General features: G+C 39.0%; 1 protein-coding gene across 1 annotated transcript in view; it reads right to left on the bottom strand.

Moving 5' to 3' along the window:
• Positions 1 to 2,271: 2,271 nt before the first annotated feature.
• Positions 2,272 to 21,544, bottom strand: part of adgre13 (adhesion G protein-coupled receptor E13) — a 40,903-nt gene continuing 21,630 nt past the window's right edge. The window contains exons 7-18 of the mRNA XM_073945029.1: positions 18,165 to 18,196; positions 17,784 to 17,861; positions 17,478 to 17,667; positions 16,987 to 17,106; positions 15,164 to 15,339; positions 14,917 to 15,081; positions 9,755 to 9,961; positions 3,857 to 4,089; positions 3,701 to 3,767; positions 3,528 to 3,619; positions 3,287 to 3,449; positions 2,272 to 2,923 (exon numbers count right to left, since the gene is read on the bottom strand). Of these exons, the coding sequence (XP_073801130.1) occupies positions 2,804 to 2,923; positions 3,287 to 3,449; positions 3,528 to 3,619; positions 3,701 to 3,767; positions 3,857 to 4,089; positions 9,755 to 9,961; positions 14,917 to 15,081; positions 15,164 to 15,339; positions 16,987 to 17,106; positions 17,478 to 17,667; positions 17,784 to 17,861; positions 18,165 to 18,196 (1,643 nt within the window). The 3' untranslated portion in view covers positions 2,272 to 2,803. The remainder of the gene's footprint in view (positions 2,924 to 3,286; positions 3,450 to 3,527; positions 3,620 to 3,700; positions 3,768 to 3,856; positions 4,090 to 9,754; positions 9,962 to 14,916; positions 15,082 to 15,163; positions 15,340 to 16,986; positions 17,107 to 17,477; positions 17,668 to 17,783; positions 17,862 to 18,164; positions 18,197 to 21,544) is intronic.

The following is a 21,544-nucleotide window of genomic DNA, read 5'->3' as shown; positions in this document are numbered from 1 at the left end:
AAATATGCGTTTCCCCTAGTGAGCCTGCTCACGCAGTTACTGTGCAAGGTCAGGGAGGACGAGGAACAGGTTTTGCTGGTTGTGCCCCTCTGGCCCAACCGGACCTGGATGTCAGAGCTCTCCCTCCTCGCGATGGCCCTCCCCTGGCAGATCCCTTTGAGAGAGGACCTACTCTCTCAGGAACAGGGCACCATCTGGCACCCTCGCCCCGATCTTTGCAACCTCCACGTGTGGTCCTTGGATGCGAGGAAGACTTAGCTAACCTACCGATCGCGGTGGTTATTATCATCACTCAGGCTAGAGCCCCCTTCATGAGGCACGCCTACGCCCTGAAGTGGAGTCTATTCACTGAATGGTGCGTCTCTCACAGAGAAGACCCCCGAAATTGCCAGATCAGCGTTGTGCTTTATTTCCTTCAGGAGAAGCTGGAGAGCAGGCTGTCGCCCACCACACTCAAGGTTTACGTGGCTGCCATCTCCATCATGAAGCGGTGGCTGGCAGCATCGTGGGAAGGCATAACCTCATCATCCGGTTCCTCAGAGGCACTAGGCAAATTAATTCAACCCGCCCCCCTCTCATACCCTCTTGGGATCTCGCCCTCATTCTCACAAGCCTGCGTACAGATCTCTTTGAGCCACTTGACTCAGTAACTTCAAGATTTCTCTCCCTGAAGACAGCTCTGCTGGTCACGTTGGCATCTATTAAGAGGGTCAGGGACCTGGAGGCATTTTCGGTCAGTGACTCGTGCCTGGAATTCGGGCCGGATTACTCTCACGTTATCCTGAGACCCAGCCTTAGAGTTATCCTGAGACCCACCTTATTTTATAGACCAGGTAGTGAGCCTGCAAGCGGTGCCCCCAGAGGAGGCAGACCCAGCCCTTTTGTTACTTTGTCCAGTTCGCGCTTTGTGTATTTATCTGGACCGCACTCAGAGCTTTAGATCATCTGAGCAGCTCTTCAACTGTTATGGTGGTCGGCAGCAGGGAAGTGCCGTATCAAAACAGAGGTTGGCCCACTGGATAGTGGATGCCATCTCTCTCGCTTATCAGAGCCAGGGAGAGCCGTGTCCCCCGAGAGTGCGTGCGTACTCCACTCGGAGCATCGCATCCTCTTTGGCGCGTGCACGTGGGGCCTAACAGACATCTGTAGAGCTGCGGGCTTGGCGACACCTAATACATTTGCACGGTTTTACAATTTGCTTTGAGTGTTTTTAAAATTGCATTTTAAAATATTCTACATCATTTAAGGCCTCTGGGATTTAAATGGCACCAATTAATACGAATAATCTAGCTAGTGTTTTTCCGCTACCAATAAACTTCTGGCAAATGGTTAATGTGACTTTTTTTCCTCTGTTAAACCGTTCCTTTTACAGCATTGATGCTTTAATGAAATTAAAATACAATTAGTTCAATAGACTTCAGCATTAGTTTAATTGTTCAAGTTTAAAATGAGATAAAAAGCCATTTACATGCATCAGGTTCAGCAGGCAATGCAGAAACTCCGTTGAAAAAACTGGGGTAAAATATTTTTTATATTTTAAAGACATGGAGCAGAAAATGGGATATAATGCACTGCTTCTTGCATATTCTGAGACCCACTTTATATCGTATATCAATCAGGCAGTGGAGATCGTTGATTTTTAAAGAAAACAGACTATTTTGGTAATTATATAACTCCATACAGTTCACCAGAAGAGCTTTAACTGGGTTACTTAAAATTAAAAGTCCTGCATATACCCTAAATGTTAACATTTCACAAAGGTACATTTTTTCTTCTTTAGATTATTACCATTTTGGGGAACCAAAAAAGTTTCTTCTAAGGCAGCAGAATGAAAAACACTTTTTTTTGTTCTTCCCTGCAGTTTTATCTTACACTCAGTTGCAACACACTGTTTAAGATAAACGATTTCATAAGTTTATCACACTCACTTTCCTTTAGCTTCATTACAAGGCGTTGCGAAAAGATGTGATGGAATAGATATCAATTTTATTTAAATGCTTTTGCAAACGTTCTTTAGCAATAGCGAATTGAATGTGGACGAGAAAACAGCAATACGGTACGAAATAATGAAAAGGATATTATACAGCTTCATAATAGTCACATACTTATTTTTTTTATCTTTAAATAATATAATACTGTTGTATAGTATATATAAAATAACAGGGCCTGAATTGAGTGTGGGATAGATGGTTCCCAAATTTTTTTATGTTAAACAAACCACTGCAATACCTGCAGTGCAGGTACTAACAAAATATAATGCAACAAGTTTCATCAATTTCCAAAATTGAGTTTTTATTTTCAATATTTTTAAAAACTGCTTTTAATTTACAGTGTGAGAGAGTTACATACAGTAAGTAGCCATTGTTAAATCATTTCCAGTATAATTCTGGCCCTAAATAATTCCTGCACAACTCATAGATCCCTTACAGTATAGTACATAGCCCTTAATGCAGCTAAACAACTAATTTATGAAAAATAGTTATAAAAAAAACAAGGTAGATTTGTTTTCTTGCAGGTAACAAAGGCAACGAGGTAGTCGATGGACACTGTACTTTTCCTTTTGAATAAAAGTAAATAGCTAAATTTGGATTGTGTGATACTATGTTAAGCTGTTTTTGCAAAGAGTTTTAAATAAAATGTAAGAAAAAAAAGATTTGATATGATGATTTGATATCATGACTTTCAACAATGAAAACAGAACATTACAGTATTGACACTAAATAATATACAGTAAGTTCTGTATGAGATGCTAGATAGTGAAAGTCATAGCTGGGATGCTTAATATGCAAAAAATGATAGAATGTTACTTCATTTGCAGACCCTGAATTGTGCTGTCCTCAGTATTTTCTGAGGTCCAATTGATGTTCTTGGGTTTGAGTCCACAGTAAAGAGATGTGAAGAGCTTCCTGTACTCTTGCCTGATCTGGAAAATAATTAAAGATTATTTAAATCTCTAGCTAAACATATACACATATTATTTCCCAACTGATTACTTTCTGAAGATTAATACTGTAGATGAAAATGGCAAAATCCCTGATAGTACGTAGAACACGGAAATGTCTATTTGTTATTATATCTAGAATATTTATTTACCAGAGCATTTGCCTATCTGCAAAATGTCTATTTGATATTTATTTTTGGAAATTAAATAGATGGTTAAAATGTCTTTAAAAATGTTTAATATTCATACAGCAGAGTTTTTACAGAGGATTTTTAGCCCTATGATCCCAGCAAATGTCATTCAGATCAAAGAGCGATGACTTTATGTTAGAGTGTGATATCTGACCCCTTTATTGAGGACGCAGTAGATGAGGAAGATGAAGGTTCCCTGCTGGGAGTTCAAGATCAGGAAGAGGATCTCCAGCACTTTACTGCTATTAGTGAAGAAACCCAGAATCCAGGAGCAACCGAGAACCACAAACTGAGCCAGGGTTTTAAACATTATAATCCTACAGAGGAATCAAGAGTTAATTTTTATCATCCACATCATATTTAGTATAGATTGATCAAATCATAATGTCTGTTACTTGGTTTGATTCAGCTGTGAAACGTCAGAGTTCAGTTTTTTGAAGGCTGACTTCAAACTGACCCCGATGCCAATGAAGAGAATTACGTTTAACTGCAGAGTAAAACAAAACTGTATTAATCACATTGTTTTCCTTATAAATAAAAGCCCTGTTAAAAAGATAAACACGTTTACAGCTAGTATGACGGTAACAGGTCCCAAAAAACTCCAGATGAAGCCTTTATCCATTTTAATCCAGCATCTGTTTGGAGAAGGATGCAGACAAATGAACACTGAACACAAACTGCACAATGAAGGTGGTAAGAACTGAATCATTTGAAGTAAACTCACTTTTCACTTCCATAGCCTTTGGGAACCACTGCCGCAGAAATGCCCACCACAACCAGAGCAACAGCATATCCTATCACACACAGGAATATATTGCGAAGCACATTCCTCTTTTGGGAGCTGATCTGGGAGAGGTTCTTCACACAGATGAAGAGCAGCACAGCTTCAATGAACATCCACACAAACCCGGAGAGAAAGAGGAAGTGCAGAAGGCCTGATATCACCTCACACAACATCTAGGGAGCATGAGAGATGTTTATGATGATTCTCTATAAAGTTAAATCAAACATTACAGCGTTTATTTTGCTAGCTCACACTGTTATACTTAAGGCAAATAATTAATCCTTGCAAGTTAATTCACTTTAAAAAAAACAAACAGTTTGAATTGTTTCCGCATTCAGAGTGTAGGGATGGGCGATACCAATATTTTAATTTCCAATCTGATACCAAGTGCTTTAAGTCAAGTATCATCGATACCAATAAATAACCAATGCTTAAATGAAATATTTTGTTGTTATTTATAATAAAAATGTCCATCACCTTTATTATTTTCATTATTATTAAATAAAACAAGACACATGGTTCCTTTTTACATTTATTAAAACTACATAATTATAATTGGCTAAATAGCACTATAACGAAAAATAACATAATGCAAAAATCATGCTTCATTAAATGAAAAATCGTCCTTTTATTGTTTTATTTAATTAAACAAATGATTGTTGACACTCTCCTTTCGAGTGTGCTTTTTTACTGATCAAAATCTTTTGTTTTTGAAAAGCAAAATATAATAAAACAAATAGTTACCTAACAAAAAATCCTTGACAGTCAATAGACTGGAATGAAAAAAAAATAAACAAATTAAACGAGAGATGTCTTTGGGGCTAGAATTTCTTCACCTTATTTAAAGGTCAAGGCAGCAGAACTTTGGATTGAATCCTAAATTTAAGCTGCAACATTCATTTGTGCTTTCTGATTTTAATCAGTTTCTAGAATTTTGTGAAGGACAACAGAATGTTGACATTTTTCTCCTTTAGACGATTTCTTCTTTGACTGATCAAAAAAAAAAAGGGGGACAAATTATGCATATAATATAATATTACAAAAGAATCATATATGATTCCCCCTTAGCATATAATATTTATACTTTGTGTGTGTGTGTGTGTGTGTGTGTGTGTGTGTGTGTGTGTGTGTATGTGTGTTCATATGGACATTTATCAAATTTAACCTTCATATAAACTGGCTGGCTGTATTAAACTCGACTCTACTTTTTGTATTAAAATAATTCCCATTTGGTACCTGGATAATGACCGGATTTCTTAATAGATTCTGCCAAAGAACTTTGTCTTTAACAGGAAGATTGGGGGCTGTGCTGCTGAAACCTCCTCTGCACGCCTCTTGATGAAATGCAAGAGCTGCATTTCATCATGCTCTTGGGGATGCTTTGCTTTTAGATGCTTTGTTATATTGGTGGTATTGCCACTGTGGGGAACAGTTTTGTGACAAGTATCACACAAAGCCTCTTCATTATTTACTGGAGTAAAATAACTCCTGATTATACTTTGTTTACGTTCATTGATGATAACCACAGCTCTTGAGTTTTACAACCTGCACTGGGTGTGTGTGGTGTCTGTACTACTGTGCAGTGAGCTAACAATGACCTATTAGCAGAGATACAGCAGAAGAATAATATAGTACCCATTTCTGTTCCTATTTAAGGTAATATTTAAATACTATGTGCCACTATAATTATTAATATATTCTAAAATCTCTTATCACTGAGTAAGAAAAACCCCAGAAAAGATTGATACTTTTATATAAGAATCGATCCTTTTGGTACATTCCCAGTATTGTAAATATCGATACTGGGAATGTATCAAAATATTGATAATATATTTCAGGATTGATCCGCCCATCCCTATTGGAGTGTTGGTCCTTCTCTGTTTACATCAACTTGAAGGCTTCCATAATAACTGACAGGTTTTCCTCAGGAATGTGTCCTTTTTATATTATATAGTAATTATAGTAGAAGTATATTCATCTTCTAATATATTATGTAAATGAGAAGATATCTTAGACCTTTGGTGGAGGACTTTGTTTCTTGCTGTGCAAATTCTAAATTTAAATATTGCAAAGACCAAAGACATGTTGATAGATTTTTTTGAAAAGACTGCCATTACTATTTTACCTACTGTCATTAATTATTCAATAATCATTAAATATTTGGGCACAGTAATTTATAGTAAAATAAATTTTGAAGTTATCAATGAGGCTATTTGCAAAAAGGTGAAAAAAACAGCTTGCTTTTCCTTAAGGAACACAAATTCTTTTAAAGTATGCTTAGTGTTCTTTCTTATTCTATTATTGTTTTGTTTGATTATATCAGGTTGTCTAGTGGGAACAGACTAACCAGTCTAATTAAAACTGCATCCAATGCTATTGGAGTTCAACACACATTGCTCCAAAATATTTTTAGAGAAGGGTGGCATGGTGCCTCAATGGTTAGCACTGCCACCTCCCAGCAAAATTGTTGCTGGTTCGAGTCCTGGCTCGGCCAGTCGTCATTTCTGTGTGGAGTTTGCATGTTCTCTCCGCTTTCCTTTCTCGGTCCAAAGACATGAAGTATACAGTAAATGAATGGGATGAACTAACCCGAACTGACTGTAGTGTATGAGTGTGTGTGTGAATGTGAGAGTGTATGGATGTTTGCTAGTACTGGGTTGTAGCTGGAACGGCATCCGCTGGGTAAAACATATGCCGGAATAGTTGACGGTTTATTTTCCTGATAAATATGGGGCTAAGCCAAAGGAAAATTAATCGATGAATGAATTTTAGAGAACAGAAGGCTAAAAAAAGCTTGTACAATAATTACATTTTCCATCTCATCCATTGCACAAGGATTTTGTTGTACTCCCATCAGGCCATAGGTTTAGAGCAATATAGGGAAGGACAAGTAGAGTAGATTTAAGAATCTTTTTATAACAGCTGTTATTTCCACTTAAAATCACGTGTAAAGATGCTGGAATATAAATAAATTTAAAGGATGGATATGGATTTTAATTTACCTTAGACCCTTTTTTCAAGGTTTTTAAATGTTTGCGTAAAATGGTGGAGCAAAAAAAGCAGTTTCCATCGAAGGAGCAGATTTCCTAAGAGAGCAACATTGTCCAAGATGTTTTTCCAACCGTGAGTTGATGTTGTGGTGTCCTTGCCCCAGAGGACAGAAACAAACACTGTATCACATGTCTGTGGGTCCAGCATATTGAGCAGATGCTTGTGAACAGCTCTTGCCCTCACTGCGAGGGCTTGAGTATTGCGCAACTGAGGTCGCAGCGCACTCTAGCATTAGGGTGTGTCACCCCTGCTGCTCCTCGCCAGTCGGTTAGCACATGAGCTGACCTGAGGATCACAGTGGTGGCTTATCCCATGGACTCCTCTTCTGTGCACTCTGTAAAAGCTCTGAGTGAGAGTGCCGGTCTATCCACTGAGATGACCACGTTCTCATTACATGGCACCAGGGACGTGATGTCCTTTGCTGCATCGGAGGGTGGGCTGGCATGCTTCAATGAATATCCAGATCTGCCGCCACCCTCCGGGGTTGTCATTGTGGCCTTGGTTTTAGAACTGGTCATGTTGGGCATGTTATCTTGAGCTGCTTTGGCCATGGCACTGTAGATGGCTTGTTCCCCAGCACTGCGGCCGGACTAAGAAGAAGGCCAAGCCCCCGGTCCCTTTCTTACCGGAAGCACACAGTGAGGAAACGCAAGCATGGAGGACACCTTTTTCTGCCTCATGCACCCCCACTCTCACCACCCTTGATGGTGGAGCAGCCAGGGGTTCTGAGGCAATTCCTTAAGTGGAGCGCACTATTGTGGTCAATCTTTGCCTGCAAGGAGTCTCCAGCTGGAGAGGTCCACCCAAGCTCCCTTCCAAAGGTTGCAGGTTATCTGAATCTCTTACGGCCAGGGTATACACTGCTACAGGCTAGGCTGTGTCTGCTCAGCATGTTATGGCCACCTATCACTACAACCAAGCGGAGAAGATGTCTGAGCTGCAGGATGACGGTTCTTCCCCGGGCTTGATGCATGAGCTCTGCACAGCAACTGATTATGCTCTCATGACCACCAAATCGGCTGCCCGTGCCCTGGAGAAGACAATAGTCACACTAGTGGTCCAGGAAAACCACCTCTGGCTGATCCTGGCAGATATGAGGGACATGGATAAAGCTCACTTTCTAATAAAAGAGCAGTTTCCTTATATGGGTGTGCATACCTGAGCTCAGCCAGTCTAGGATGCTCCGCCTTCCAGCTCAAAGCGATCGTCTATATTGCTACTGGCTCCCAGAGTGCAAGAGAACGGTCTCCTTTCTCTCAGTCCAGGTTTATCGTGGGATCCAGGGAGGAAGGCTTATTTTCAGCTCTTCCTTGGGCGGTTTTGCATCCCGGGATGAGCACTCCTCTCCCGAGCTGCCCCTCCACTGGCATTTCAGTGATTGCTCTGATGGTGCCATTAGCTCAGGCTCTGTCAGCCTGGTTAGCACTGCCCAGCCCAAGAAAGGAAGTGCCGTATCAAAACTGAGATAGTTGATGCCATCACCTTCCCTTATCAAGGCCAGGGTGAGCTGTGTCCGCCCGGGGGTGAGAGCACACTCAACCAGAAGTGTCGCCAGTCTTGGGGGGTTAGCCCGCGGAACCTCTCTCACAGATATCTGTCGAGCTGCGGGCTGGGCGACACCTAATACATCGACTCCCTGGTTTATCGGGAGGAAATTAAGCTTAGTGTAAAAACTGCTTGCTGAGCCATGCTCCTTTACTTAGAGATACGTTCATTTTTTCCGTGGTGCTAGTAAGTTTCCTGTTTGACGAATCCTAAAGAACTCCTCCGATGCCCCAGCACCCGACTCAGTGGAGGAGCCAGGTTCCTTGCCTAATGTGATATGCCCACTTGGTCTACCCACATGCTGGGGTTTGGTGCCAGCTATGCATGGTCCCCATTGGCAATCCCATATGCTTATTTCATCCACGGAGTGTTCCTTCTTTTCAAGTGGACACATGTCTTCCCCTCCCTCTAACCAGCTTATCATATGTAGCACCCCCCCCCCCCCCAACCTCACTCCCCCTCGATAGAGCTAATAGTAGTTGTTACTACCATCAAGTCTCCCCTTTTTGAGCTCCACAGCACCCTCCCTCTTCGGAGACTGCAACACTTTCCCAACGTATTGTTGTAATTTCAATATCCCTAGTCCATATTGCTAAATAAAAGCACATTTACGAATGCCAATCTAAATTCTTTTAAATTATTCCCATGTAATGGTAATTAAGGGCTTAGGGCACTTAAGAAGATTGTGCCTAACATTGTGCACTCATGCTATGCATTGCAAACTTCAAATTAGAGGTGTAACAGGCTTAGCTGCTGGGATGTTTTCCATACACTCTTCCATACACTCTTTCTCAAGACACACGTCAGAGTTCCCATGAAGGGGAACGTCTTGGTTACGAAGGTAACCCTCGTTCCCTGAATAGGGAACAGAGACCGAATAAGGTACAGAGAGATGTACTCTGTTAATGATTAATTGCTGGGACCCGCGAAGCCAAGCTCTGCCAATTCATTTGGCATTCATTGACCCGTTTTCTTACTCCTCAGAGGGACTGGTCATCTAGCGATCTCCCATATTGTCTTTTTCAAGACAGTTGTTGTCGTTCGTAACAGAGACATTTTCTGTTGTCTGTTTTTGAATGATATATGTGTGACTGTGTCAATCAATTGTGTCATCTGTGCAAATAAAAATTTCTAAGGGATTAATAACCTAACCTAACTGTATAAACATCTCCTTTACCATATACCCCTTCCTTTTAGTTTGCTATGAGAGAATGGTGTACAAATTGTTTTCTTCATTCTCACCTGCTGACGGCGAATGAGGCTGAGGAACTGTTGTGTGAGCAGAAACAGAAGGTGAGCCAACAGCAGACTGATGCAGATGTTGATTCGGGCCACATTATTCACTCCAGGACCCCACTGACAAAAAGCAAAGGTCAACAAGGCCAAACTGAAGAACAGCAGCCCCACGATCACACACACCACATTCAGCACATTCAGCAGAGAGTCGTTCTAAGAAAATAAGAGAAACAAGAGGGAACAAACAAGAGTGTCAAATTCAATTAACTTCAGTTTCAAAACCATCTTCCTTTACTTGGCACTTTTAACTAATTTATATATTATATCAGATAAAACTAACTGTAAGGAACAATGTAGCAGAGTCTTCTGCAATAATGGAGGCTTTTTCAACAATATCAATGTCAGAGAGAGAGAGAGAGAGAGAGAGAGAAAGAGAGAGAGAGAGAGAGAGCGTTCCATACTATAAAAAATAGCATCTTTGAGAACAACCAGACTTAAATAATCCGCTTCAAGGCCCAGAGAAGTGTGCTGTTATGTGGAGATCTCAATGCTAGAAAAGGGTTCTTAACTCAATGGGAATAAGTACATATCTCGACAGAGTTATCAACAAAACAGTGTAAATGTCTCTAGGAATAACTCTGATGCCCATAAATAATAACGGAAAGCTCCTTCTTGAGCTCTGTCAAAGTCTCGGCTTGTATCTGGTCAATAACAGGTTGATAAGAGACTCTCTGGAGAGATACACCTGCATTTCATTTTTCAGTAGCTCAATAGTTGACTACACGATCACAAATTTAGATCTGTTCTCTTTCAGTGCATTCACTGTTAAACCATTAACAACTCTATGGCTATGTTCACACTGCAGGCAAATGTGGCACGAATCAGATTTTTTCCCCCTCATGTGACTCAGGTGATGACAGTGTGAACAGCCCAAACCACATGGAATCTGATATTTTCAAGTCAGATCTGTGCCACTTTCATATATAGTCTTCAAACAGACACAGATCTGGGGCCTCATATACGAAGACTTGCGTGGAAATCATACTAAAACATTGCGTACGCAGAAAAAAATTCAGATGTATGAAACACTGTGTACGCCAAATCTCACGCATATTCTTTTGTACATCCGAATGAACGTGAAACTGAGCGCAACATGCACGAGCACAAAACCCCTCCCTGCCTCCTCCCCCGTATGAATATGCTAATGACTCTACTTTGGCAGCTCGTAAGATGCAGGTCAACATGTTTTGACATGTTCGAGCATGAACTCGGTTCGAATCCAGCATCCGATTAACTCTTTCTTCTTTTTTCCCCCGATACATATCAGATTTTGCCAACTATTTATCACGAGAAAGACAAGTAGGAATCATTAATAAGTTTGTGCATCATATTTTATTTGCACATTTATTGAATGGAAATGTTTCTGATTCACGCATGAAAATTCATCTTCAGATAGTGTCTTTATAGCAATGTGCGTGCAGTAGATAGCTAAGATTACACTGGGAAAAAAAGCGACCACTCCAAATTGTGCTTTAATGTTTAGCTTTTCAACTGTATGGTATGGAAACCTTATATACCTGCTAGATGAACCCGTCTCATACAGCTGCCATTGCAAGGCTCAGACACTAGAGAGGAATTTAACACAACTGCCTCTAGGAGTCGCCAATGGACATAAAACAGACTCGCACAAAAAATGTGCGTACGCCAGCCATAAAGCTGGCATGGAGCTGCGCACATTCCCACGTTCAGTTCATCGTTAGTAAATCCAACTGGATAGTTGTGGATAGGGGATCTGTGTGCAAAGGATGAAGAACTTTCTCTCAGAGAGAAAAAAGGGCAGGTGCTTGAGCACACAAACCCCCCTTCTGCACGTGTCTGCTGTTTATAACAAAGTAAAATTAAATAACTCTGCAAACTGAGATAAACCAACTCCACCTTCACAGCTCAGTCTGCAGCTGCTCTTTAACCCTTGATGAGTTCACTACACTGGTGATCACAGCGCCACACACCGCGGTTGTCATGAATCACACACGATCAGTGTTTTTTTTTTAATCATATGAGACTTATTTTAGGTCTCAAATGCCGAAATACACATTTGTAGTAGCAAAACAATCATTTACAGTTTATGAATTACAGCACGGTTGTCTGTGAAAAGGGTAATAAACATATAAGCATTATCTGACAATGTGCTTACCCATGCAGCACACACGTGTGCATAATTAGACATTTTGTGCTCTCTGTAATGCACTTTTGCAAATGCAGGTCAGTTTAGGACCATGATCAGCTATGTGAACAATTATGCAAAAAAATCAGGTCTGAGAAAAAAAAAATCAGATTTGAGCACTAAGCCTTGCGGTGTAAACGTAGACTATCAGATCACAGCCAAATTACACTTTATATAAAAAGGACCAAAAATAGTAATCTATTTTCACAATCTAGGAAATTGTATAACAATAAAAATAATTATAGATGGGTAAAAGACAGCTCTGAAAAATACAGGAACGCAATTGAAGACTGTAGGTTTCTTTTGAATAAATTTATGGAAAATAGTTATCCTGATAATGGAGATGTTGTTAATCTAGCTGTAGAAAACATAAACTACATAATTCATAATTTTAACAATATCTAATATTAACACTATTAAGAAAACTTATAAACAAAACAATAGAATGAAAAAGGATCACTTTGATAGTAAAACACTAAGAAAAATATTAAGACAACTATCAAATCAAAAACACAGACAACCAGAGAATACAGATTTACGTCTTTAGTACTGTGATAAGAAAAGAACACAATAAGAAAAGAAGAGTACACCCACAAACAGCAATAAAAACTATTTCTGAAACCTCCTTAATAAAAAGAAATGTGAACATCTAACAATACCAAATGGAGACACCTGGGAAAACCACTTTGAAAAACTGTTCAGTAAAATAAAATGAATACTGAGCAATCATATATATATATATATATATATATATATATATATATATATATATATATAYACACACACACACACACACACACACACACACACACACAYATATATATATATATATATATATATATATATGATTGCTCAGTATTTATTTTATTTTACTGAGCAAGTACTTGGCAAATATCAAAATCTGACTACCTAATCACAGAAAAAGCGCTAACAGATAAAATACAAGTCCTATGAACAAAAAAAAGGCAAGAGATCCAGATGGTATCCTTAATTAATTTATAAAAACATATCACAAATTCCAATTGGCTATAATGAAACTGTTCAATTTGGTTCTGAGTGTTGGTCATTTTCCTGGAAAATGGAATGGAAATGGAATAAAGGATTAATAATGCTCATATTCAAAAGTAGAGACAAATCAGATCCTAACAACTACAGATGAATCTGTGTAAGCAGTAATCTGGGTAAGCTGTTCTGCTGCATCATCAACACCAAACTCATAGGCTTCCTTACAGAGTACAATGTCCTCAGCAAAAGTCAGATTGTGTTTCTGCCAAATTACAGAATATCAGACCATGTCTTCACCCTTCAGACTCAGATTCACCCTTTAGATTAACAAATACGTAAATCAAACCAAAAAACTAAATATTAGCTTGCTATGTAGATTTTCAGAAAGTGTTTGATTCAATTTGGCATGAAGATCTGCTGTCTAAACTTCTAGAATCAGGTATTGGTGGTAAAATATACAACATTATAAAAACAATATATTTGAACAATCAGTGCGCAATGAAAATTGAAAATAAGCAAACAGAATTCTTCACTGTCACCAACCTCTTCAATATTTACATCAATCAATTGGCAATGCTCCTGGAGCAAGCAGATATGTCTAGTCCTAACAGTTCCTGCTGTTTGCAGATGATCTGGTGCTGCTGTCACCAACAGAAGAGGGTCTACAGCAGGAGCTAGATATCCTGCACAGCTTCTGTCAGACCTTGGCCCTGATCGTTAACTTAAAGAAAACCAAAACCTTAATATTCCAGAAAAAACCCAGATGTCAGGGAAAGAAACACAGCTTCTCCCTTGGTATGACAAAAGTTAAAACCTGCCAAAAGCTACACATATACCTTGGGTAAAAAATAAGAACTAATGTAAAACTAAATTTAGCTGAATGAAAAAGCAAGAAGGGCCTTTTACGCCATTAAAAAAATTAACACAAATAAAAATTCCAGTTTGAATCTGGCTCAAAAATGTCCAGTAAGTGATTTAACCTATAGTACTAAGGAAGCTATTGAGTGAAGTGTGGGGTCTTCTCCTCAAACATAAGTTTGGTAAGTGAGAAAAATAATCCAATTGAAACCCTTCATGGAGAGTTCTGTAGGGGCATCCTCAGGGTACAGAGGAACAAACCCAGTAATGCATGCATGGCAGAACTAGTGCAGTATCCTCAATTCATGCATATTAAGAAACAAATTATCATATTTTGGAAACAAAAATAAGTGACCCCAAATCTTATCACTTCAGAGCCCTCAAAAACCAAGAAATGGACATAAAAAGAACCTTATTCAGATGGTCCTGAAGCTACAAATCCAAACCACCACAACAAATATGACTAACAGCAGGCTACATCAGAACACATGCTCATGCACAGAATTAAGCCCATTCAAATAATAAATACATGAAAAGAAGAGTGTCTGATTTACTGGAATGAAGCAGCACGAAAACAAAGTAAACTTAAATGTTATTTAGACCTAAACAGAGATTTTACACCAGCAACATATCTGAGTGCAGTAAAGGACAGTAAACTAAGAACAACAATGACCAAATACAGGCTCAGTGCTCACAGTCTGACTATAGAGATAAGCCGATACAGACAAAACTGCCAACCCAGTGAGAGCTGCATTTGCCAACACTGTGCCCAGGCAGAGGTGGAGACAGAGGAACACTTTCTCACCTTCTCAGTTAAATGTGGCTGCAACATTAAAGGTTTTAGTATTTTAATTAGTTTCTTTTCACAACAAGGGGCAGTGTACATTAACATTCCTCAAGAACATAAATGTACCATAAATTCGCTCAAAGGCTGGTTATATGGGTTGTCCCTTTGCCAGATGTTATAAGCCTATAAACCAATAAAAATGGATTTTCATATTATAAACAAAATTCAAAACCTAAATGTTGATGAGTCTTTTTAAAAACTGCTTTTCAGAGCTTATTGGAAATGTTCTCGTACCTCTGATGGATGGCTGCTGGTTTGCATGATGAGAGCGAATGTGGACAGATGAACACAGGAACACACCGTAAAGCTTCTGTTGGTGTTTAACACAGAACAACCATCTACAATCCACTCGCTGATTTTCCAGTAAACACAGTGCATCGAACCACTGGAGTCAAACCCCTGAAACAAGAACCAACAAGAAAATAATATGAGTGAATATTAGATGTTTTCAGATGCTACAAAACACATTTCAGTTTCTCACTCTGATGTGTCTGAAGGTGAAGTTGACTGGTTTGCTGAGTGCAGTGTTGGTCGTTTTGGGAAGAGTCACTGAGATCACAGAGGACATCATGGTGTTAACTGTATCATTTGTTGAATAGAAGAAGTCGGCCTTTAGTAGATTCTCCATTGTGTTGTAGCCCAAAAAAACCACAGCAGCTGATCACATGGGACAGAAACATATGCATAAATGCAAACAACAATAAAAAAAGCTGTAAAGCAGGGGTGTTCAATCCTGTTCATGGAGATCTTTCTTCCTACTTTTTCAATCAGGTCGACATAGATATGGGTATTTTCAATGCAGTTTTGGAGTTTGTCCACACAAAAGCACAAACTTATGAAAACTCTGGCCAGGATGAACATTTTCAGAAACTCCGGGTACAGTGTCTTGTGGTTTCGCCTCATGACTTCATGACCTTTTTCCTTTCTGATTGCCCAACATACTGAGGGTGGTGCGGCACACGATTTTGATGGATGAATATAGATGCGGGCAATAAGGTTCTTGTGTATGTGTGGGTTGTAGAAGAATATAATTACTCGAGGGACTCTCATAGAAATATCTTAAAATAAATTTACTAAATACAATTGACCTGTTTTTTGCCTACTGCATAAAAGCAAGAAGAACGGCTAAAAACAGAAATTACTTACAGATGATTTTAAGGCCTACATTTTTAACTAGTTAATTCAGTTTATATTTATTTTTAAGCTAAATATTAAAAATCGCCTTATTTTCATTTATTGAGAAATAAGGATAATTTATGTTCAATGTTTGGAATGAGTGTCCATTATTTCTAACTGCTCTAGCTGTAGTTCTATGCTGTGAATTGTCATTGTTCGTTAATCCATTTAATTAAACCCAAATAAAACAAAACCTTTTTGTTTATTATTTTGTTTCAATTAATATCCAAAAAGGAAGCATGTGAAACAAATAATTGAGTAGCTGAAAAAAGCTGTAAAAATAAAACTATTATATGGATACCTGCAGGTTTTTGTGTGTGGGAGCAGAATAATATATAATAATTAATAATAATAATATGAAATAATAGTGGATAATATATAATAATAAATAATACAATTAAATATATCATATATTTTTGTGGGAATGAGACTGAATCTTGCAGGAGTGGGATTGAAAAACTATGTCCCGTTCACACCAAATGCAGAAGAATGTTAATGAGCGAAAATTCTGTGCATTTGCTGCAAACACATTGTGCATTCAGCATTGCTTGCACAGTAGGGTGGTAATCATCCTTTTGCACTGATTTGTGTGAAATTCATTCATTAATTTTTTTTTTGGCTTAGCCCCCTTATTAATCTGGGGTCGCCACAGCACCAACTTATCCAGCATATGTGAACATAGGGAGAACATGCACACAGAAATGCCAACTGACCTAGCCGGGGCTTGAACCAGCGACCTTCTTGCTACAAGGCGATTGTGATACCCACTGCACCGCCATGCTGCCCTTGTGTGAATTTTTCTTGCGAAAATACTTAATTGCCTGTTTGATGTAAACCCAGCATAAAAGTGTCACAATCTCCGACTGTTGGTTCGGTGTGCCCTTAACATGCATCACAGTGCATTTTCATGTGGACGGAAAAAAAGGAAAGCAGAGAAAACACTTTTAAAGTTTATAAAATTACCCATGTAAGTGCGGACATGACCTTGGTTGGTTTAGTTGTGTTTAATTAGGGTTGGAGCTGAATTCTACAGGAAGGCAGATCTCCAGGAATCGGATTGGGCATCTGCTGTAAAGTGTATTTGATACATATTTATTTACTTTTTAATACACACAGAACTTCACATACTTGTTTCATTGTTGTTCTTGGCAATTCCAATGAGATCGATGTCAATAGAGCAATTTGTTGTGTGTAGTCGAGGGATTTGCCCTAAAGTGACATGTGGTCCAACCATAAAGACTCGTCCCTCTGATTATAAACAAACAAGAAGTCATGAGCCACTTTACTTTAATTCTAGTATTCATTTAGATATTTATCTTGTCAATCAATCAATAAAATGTCTATTTTCTATAGGTAAGCATTTTACATTATATAGTAAAATAACCTTTTTTAGGTCTCAGAATCTCAAAAGACCAAGGGTTTACATTGGACGTTGGACATGTGTGGCACTGCGACAACAAATATTTCTAAGGATAAATATAATGCTGACTCCAATTATAACAGTAACAAATATTTTTAAAGAAGCCTGAGTCATGTTTTTTAGTTGTCCACCTTTGATTTACCACTGCTCAGGATACAATATAACATATATAATATGTGTACAATATGTCTCCACTTACCTACATCATCAAGAGTAAAACTGACATTGGCACTTGTGTTTGTTGGCTTCACTAATGTGGACACAAGTTCCTCATTGTTTTTTAACACACGGTTTCCATATGAAGCTAGTTCATTTGGTTTGGCTGATGATGATGACTCTGAAATATTTACTGCAGCATCGAGGACCATATTTAAAAGACTGGTCACCGTCTAAATTATTAATCAAATAAATAAAGTTACATTTAAATTTCACAAGAGCAAATAAGGCAAAAATATGTAAGTCAATATGTAACTGACACAGATTTGATTGTTTTTTGAAGACTTACATCTAAAGGAAGCTCTTTATCTTTAATGTTCTCAGTCTGCTCAAGAAGACTTTCAAGACATACTTTAGAAGTATGATTCTGAAATAAAAATAGCAAATGCAGAATTCAACGTTTGTAATTTGGCTCATACTTTAACTAAAGTGTTACTTTAAATACATAAAATGAAAATTGTATAAAATTTTCTGACCTAAACCTAAATCTAAAACTGTTGTAGGGGACTCCAACAAAATATTAGGACACTTTAAGGTACCATATGAACTGCTGGTTAATAACTAACAGAGACTTGTTCAAAAACAATTAAAGAATAATTAGAAAAGTACAGTCATATTTCACATTTATAATGAACATCTTTTGCACTGCTCTTGCACTAATTAAACTTACTGTGCATCCTTCCTGCGATGCTATTTTTGAATCTGCAATTAGAGAAATCAACATGATGACAATAACAAAATAAAACGATAAAGCCGCTACTGGCTGTCAACACAGAAACACAGCTCTTTGCATAATTGGTGTTGAAAATAAATCAATATTGACATTAAAAACTGGTGTAAATGTGCCAATCAAACTGATATTAAAATCTTGCAAAATGAAAATTAAATGTTAAACATTTGGCCTTAACAACAATTGTCAGTGTGGGATTAATATTTTATTTTCACTCAATTATCAATGAAATTGCTGTGCAAATAATGACAACAAAAAATCTGAACCAATACAGTAGTCATGCAACTTTGGTGCTTGCACCCCTAAAATGTTAACTACAAGAATGTTAAGTTCACTTAAAGAAAATATTTACAGGTAGCAAAAAAGTTATGAATAAAGTAGTTTACTGAGAGTATACTTCCAAGTGCACTTTCACAAACTACAAAATGTGGCACAAGAAAAAAAAAACCTATCAGCAAACCCTTATGTTCCTTTATAGTAAAGTTGAAGTGCAAATAAAAATGTAGTTGTGAACAAGCGAAGTATGTAAAGTTTACAACTTTTCCACTTAAACTACTCATAAAATGTATAAATTATAAAGGTAAATATGAGGCAGAATCTTTATTTTTTATGTGTTAAAGTCCCTCAAACTCTTGTCTTAATAACATTTCATCACCTTAAAATTATAATGTTCTATCTGACATTTTTGTCAAAATCGAGTTATTCACATTCTTATAAAATGACAACTTATTTACATTATGTGATGTGTTTTTATAAGTTGTTTACATTTTAAGACTTTCTATTTAAAAAAACAAAAAAGGTTTTATCTACAAAGTCGAACTCTAGCTTGGCTCTATAAGCTTCTTTCTGTAAGCCAATCAGCATTTTTAATGCACGCACAAGGACCAATCAGGATCAGCTTTCTTTGTCATTTCGCCGGACTGCTCCATTGACAGCGGGAAACACCAGGAAGACAAAATCACACAAAATCAGAGTCAGCTAAATAATGCCACACCACACAGAATTGAGACGTGTGAAAAGGTGATGATTTAGAAGCATTTCTTGACATTGAGATTCATTTATTTTCTTTTTTCAGGTTAGTCTCTTTATTAATTTGGGGTCACCACAGCGGAATGAACCACCAAATTATCCAGCATATATTTTACGCAGCGGATGCCCTTCCAGCTTCAACCCATCACTGGAAAACACTCATACACACCACATCACACACATACACTATGACCAATTTTAGCTTACCCAATTCACCTGTATTGCATGTCTTTGGACTTGTGGGGGAAACCTGAGCACTCGGAGGAAACCCACAGCAAAACGGAAAGAACATGCAAACTCCACACAGTACTTTTGTGAATTAAATCAATTCAAACTTACATTACTGTTGGGGTTTTGTGCTGTGAATTATGCTCCAGAATGTTAAGGAGGTGCCCACGGACAGCTCATCTCCTCACTGCAACTGAGGTCTAGCCTTAGTACTCTAGCCTTAGGGTGCATCACTCCTGCTACTCCCAGCAAGTTGGTCAGCACACAAGCAGGCCTGAGGATTACACTGGATGTTTATCCATTGCCTTTTGCTTGCAGACCCCTCACTCCTTCACAGTACGCTCCTTCCAAGCTTTGCGTGAGTTTGGCGGTGCATCCCCCAGGATGGCCACACATTCATTAGATGACACTGCGTACCAGATGTCCATCACTGCATCAGAGGGTGGGCTAACATGTTCCAATGATGGTTCGGACCCACTGCCACTTTCTGGGGTTGCCAGTGAAGTCTTGGACTTGGAATTGGACATGTTGGACCCGGGCTGCTACAGAGGTGGGGCTGGAGATAGCTTCTCCCCCAGCTCGACCTCCGAACTGAATAGACGAGTGTTAAGTGGGGCCAAGAAGAAGGTCAAACCTTCCAAGCTGCAGTCCCCTTCATCCTGGAAGTGCACAGTGAGCTCATGCAGGCATGGAGGGCACCTTTTTATGCCTAGTCCTCGTGCGTTCCTGCACTCACCATTCTTAACAATAGAGCAGCTAGGGGTATAAAGTGATTCCCCAGGTGAAGCATGCTAAAGCGGTCAACCTTTGTCTTCTGTCAAGTCCCTTGTGGCCAGAGCCTATACAGCCATCAATATACAGAGTCTATACAGCAAGCTATAGCCACTTATCAACATTAGTAGAATATATAATCAGTACATGAGAAATTTCACTGGGAGTTCCACATCTCGTGAACCACTGGCAAAGTGCACTGATTCTGCAAGCTGGAAGGTTTAGCGCCCAAGACTGGCAGTGTTCAGACAGTCACATCCGGGGAAGGAGAAAATGCTCTTTCTTTGAGGTTTGATGGCGGTATTTAAGCACTGTTGGATGAAGAGCCTGGCCCCCCTCCAGGAAAAGAGCAAGTTTCCTCTTGTCTGAGAGGCGCTGGTTGCTACCAGATGAGCCCCCAACCGCATGGAGAATCCGGGCCACCCAGAGAAGAGGGGTCCTGCTCTTTCTTTAATGGAGGGCTGAGAACTACAGTCAACAAGATAGACTTAAAAAAAGACTGACATTACTGATGGCGGTTTTGTGCGGTGAATTAAAAAAATTAGCAGCATATTGAATTCAAGATATATTAAGAGTCTAGCAACTGCTCATAATTAAAAAAATGTCATAATTATCCAATGTATAGTGTCCTTCAGTGGGAACTTCGACGTGTCTTCAGAAGATCACTGGAAGATCACTAGACGACTAATCACTCTGAAGTGTGAGAAAACGGGCTAATGAATTCCAATGAGTTGGCAGTGCTCTGCTCCGCAGGTGCTGGTGATTATCATTAGTAGAATATATAACCAGTGCATGAGGAGTGAGCGGTTACACTCCATTCACACGGGGCTTCAGCGTTAACGCTTGACTGAAGGCGTGTCTGAAGTTGGGGCTGAAGTGATCATCATAGAAGCGTCAGCAAATGAAATTCAGTCAGCAATAGGCCACTGTCTAGCTGGTGTATTTGCATACAGTGATCTGATTGGCTGACGCTTCTGTCGGTGCTTGAAAAGTTGAGCTAGTCCCAACTTTTGCAGCAAGCAAAAGCGGCGCCAATGGATTCACAATGCAGTTCGGCAAAGCCTGACGTCACCCATTCAAAGTGAATGGGAAGCGTTGACGGTGACGCCCCGTGTGAATGGGGTGTTACAGTCTGGCTTCAGAGACTCTCACATAAGACTTAGCGCGCATGAGCCCTGCTGCTCCCCACAAGTCGGTTAACACACATTCAGGCCTGATGGTTACAGTGGATGCTTATCTGTTGCCTTGGCCTTGCAGACTCCTCACTCCTCCACAGTGCGCTCTTTCCAAGC

This window comes from Danio rerio, chromosome 3, assembly GCF_049306965.1.
Source record: "Danio rerio strain Tuebingen ecotype United States chromosome 3, GRCz12tu, whole genome shotgun sequence".
Taxonomy (NCBI): Eukaryota; Metazoa; Chordata; class Actinopteri; order Cypriniformes; family Danionidae; genus Danio; species Danio rerio.
This window is presented reverse-complemented; position numbering and strand designations above follow the sequence as displayed.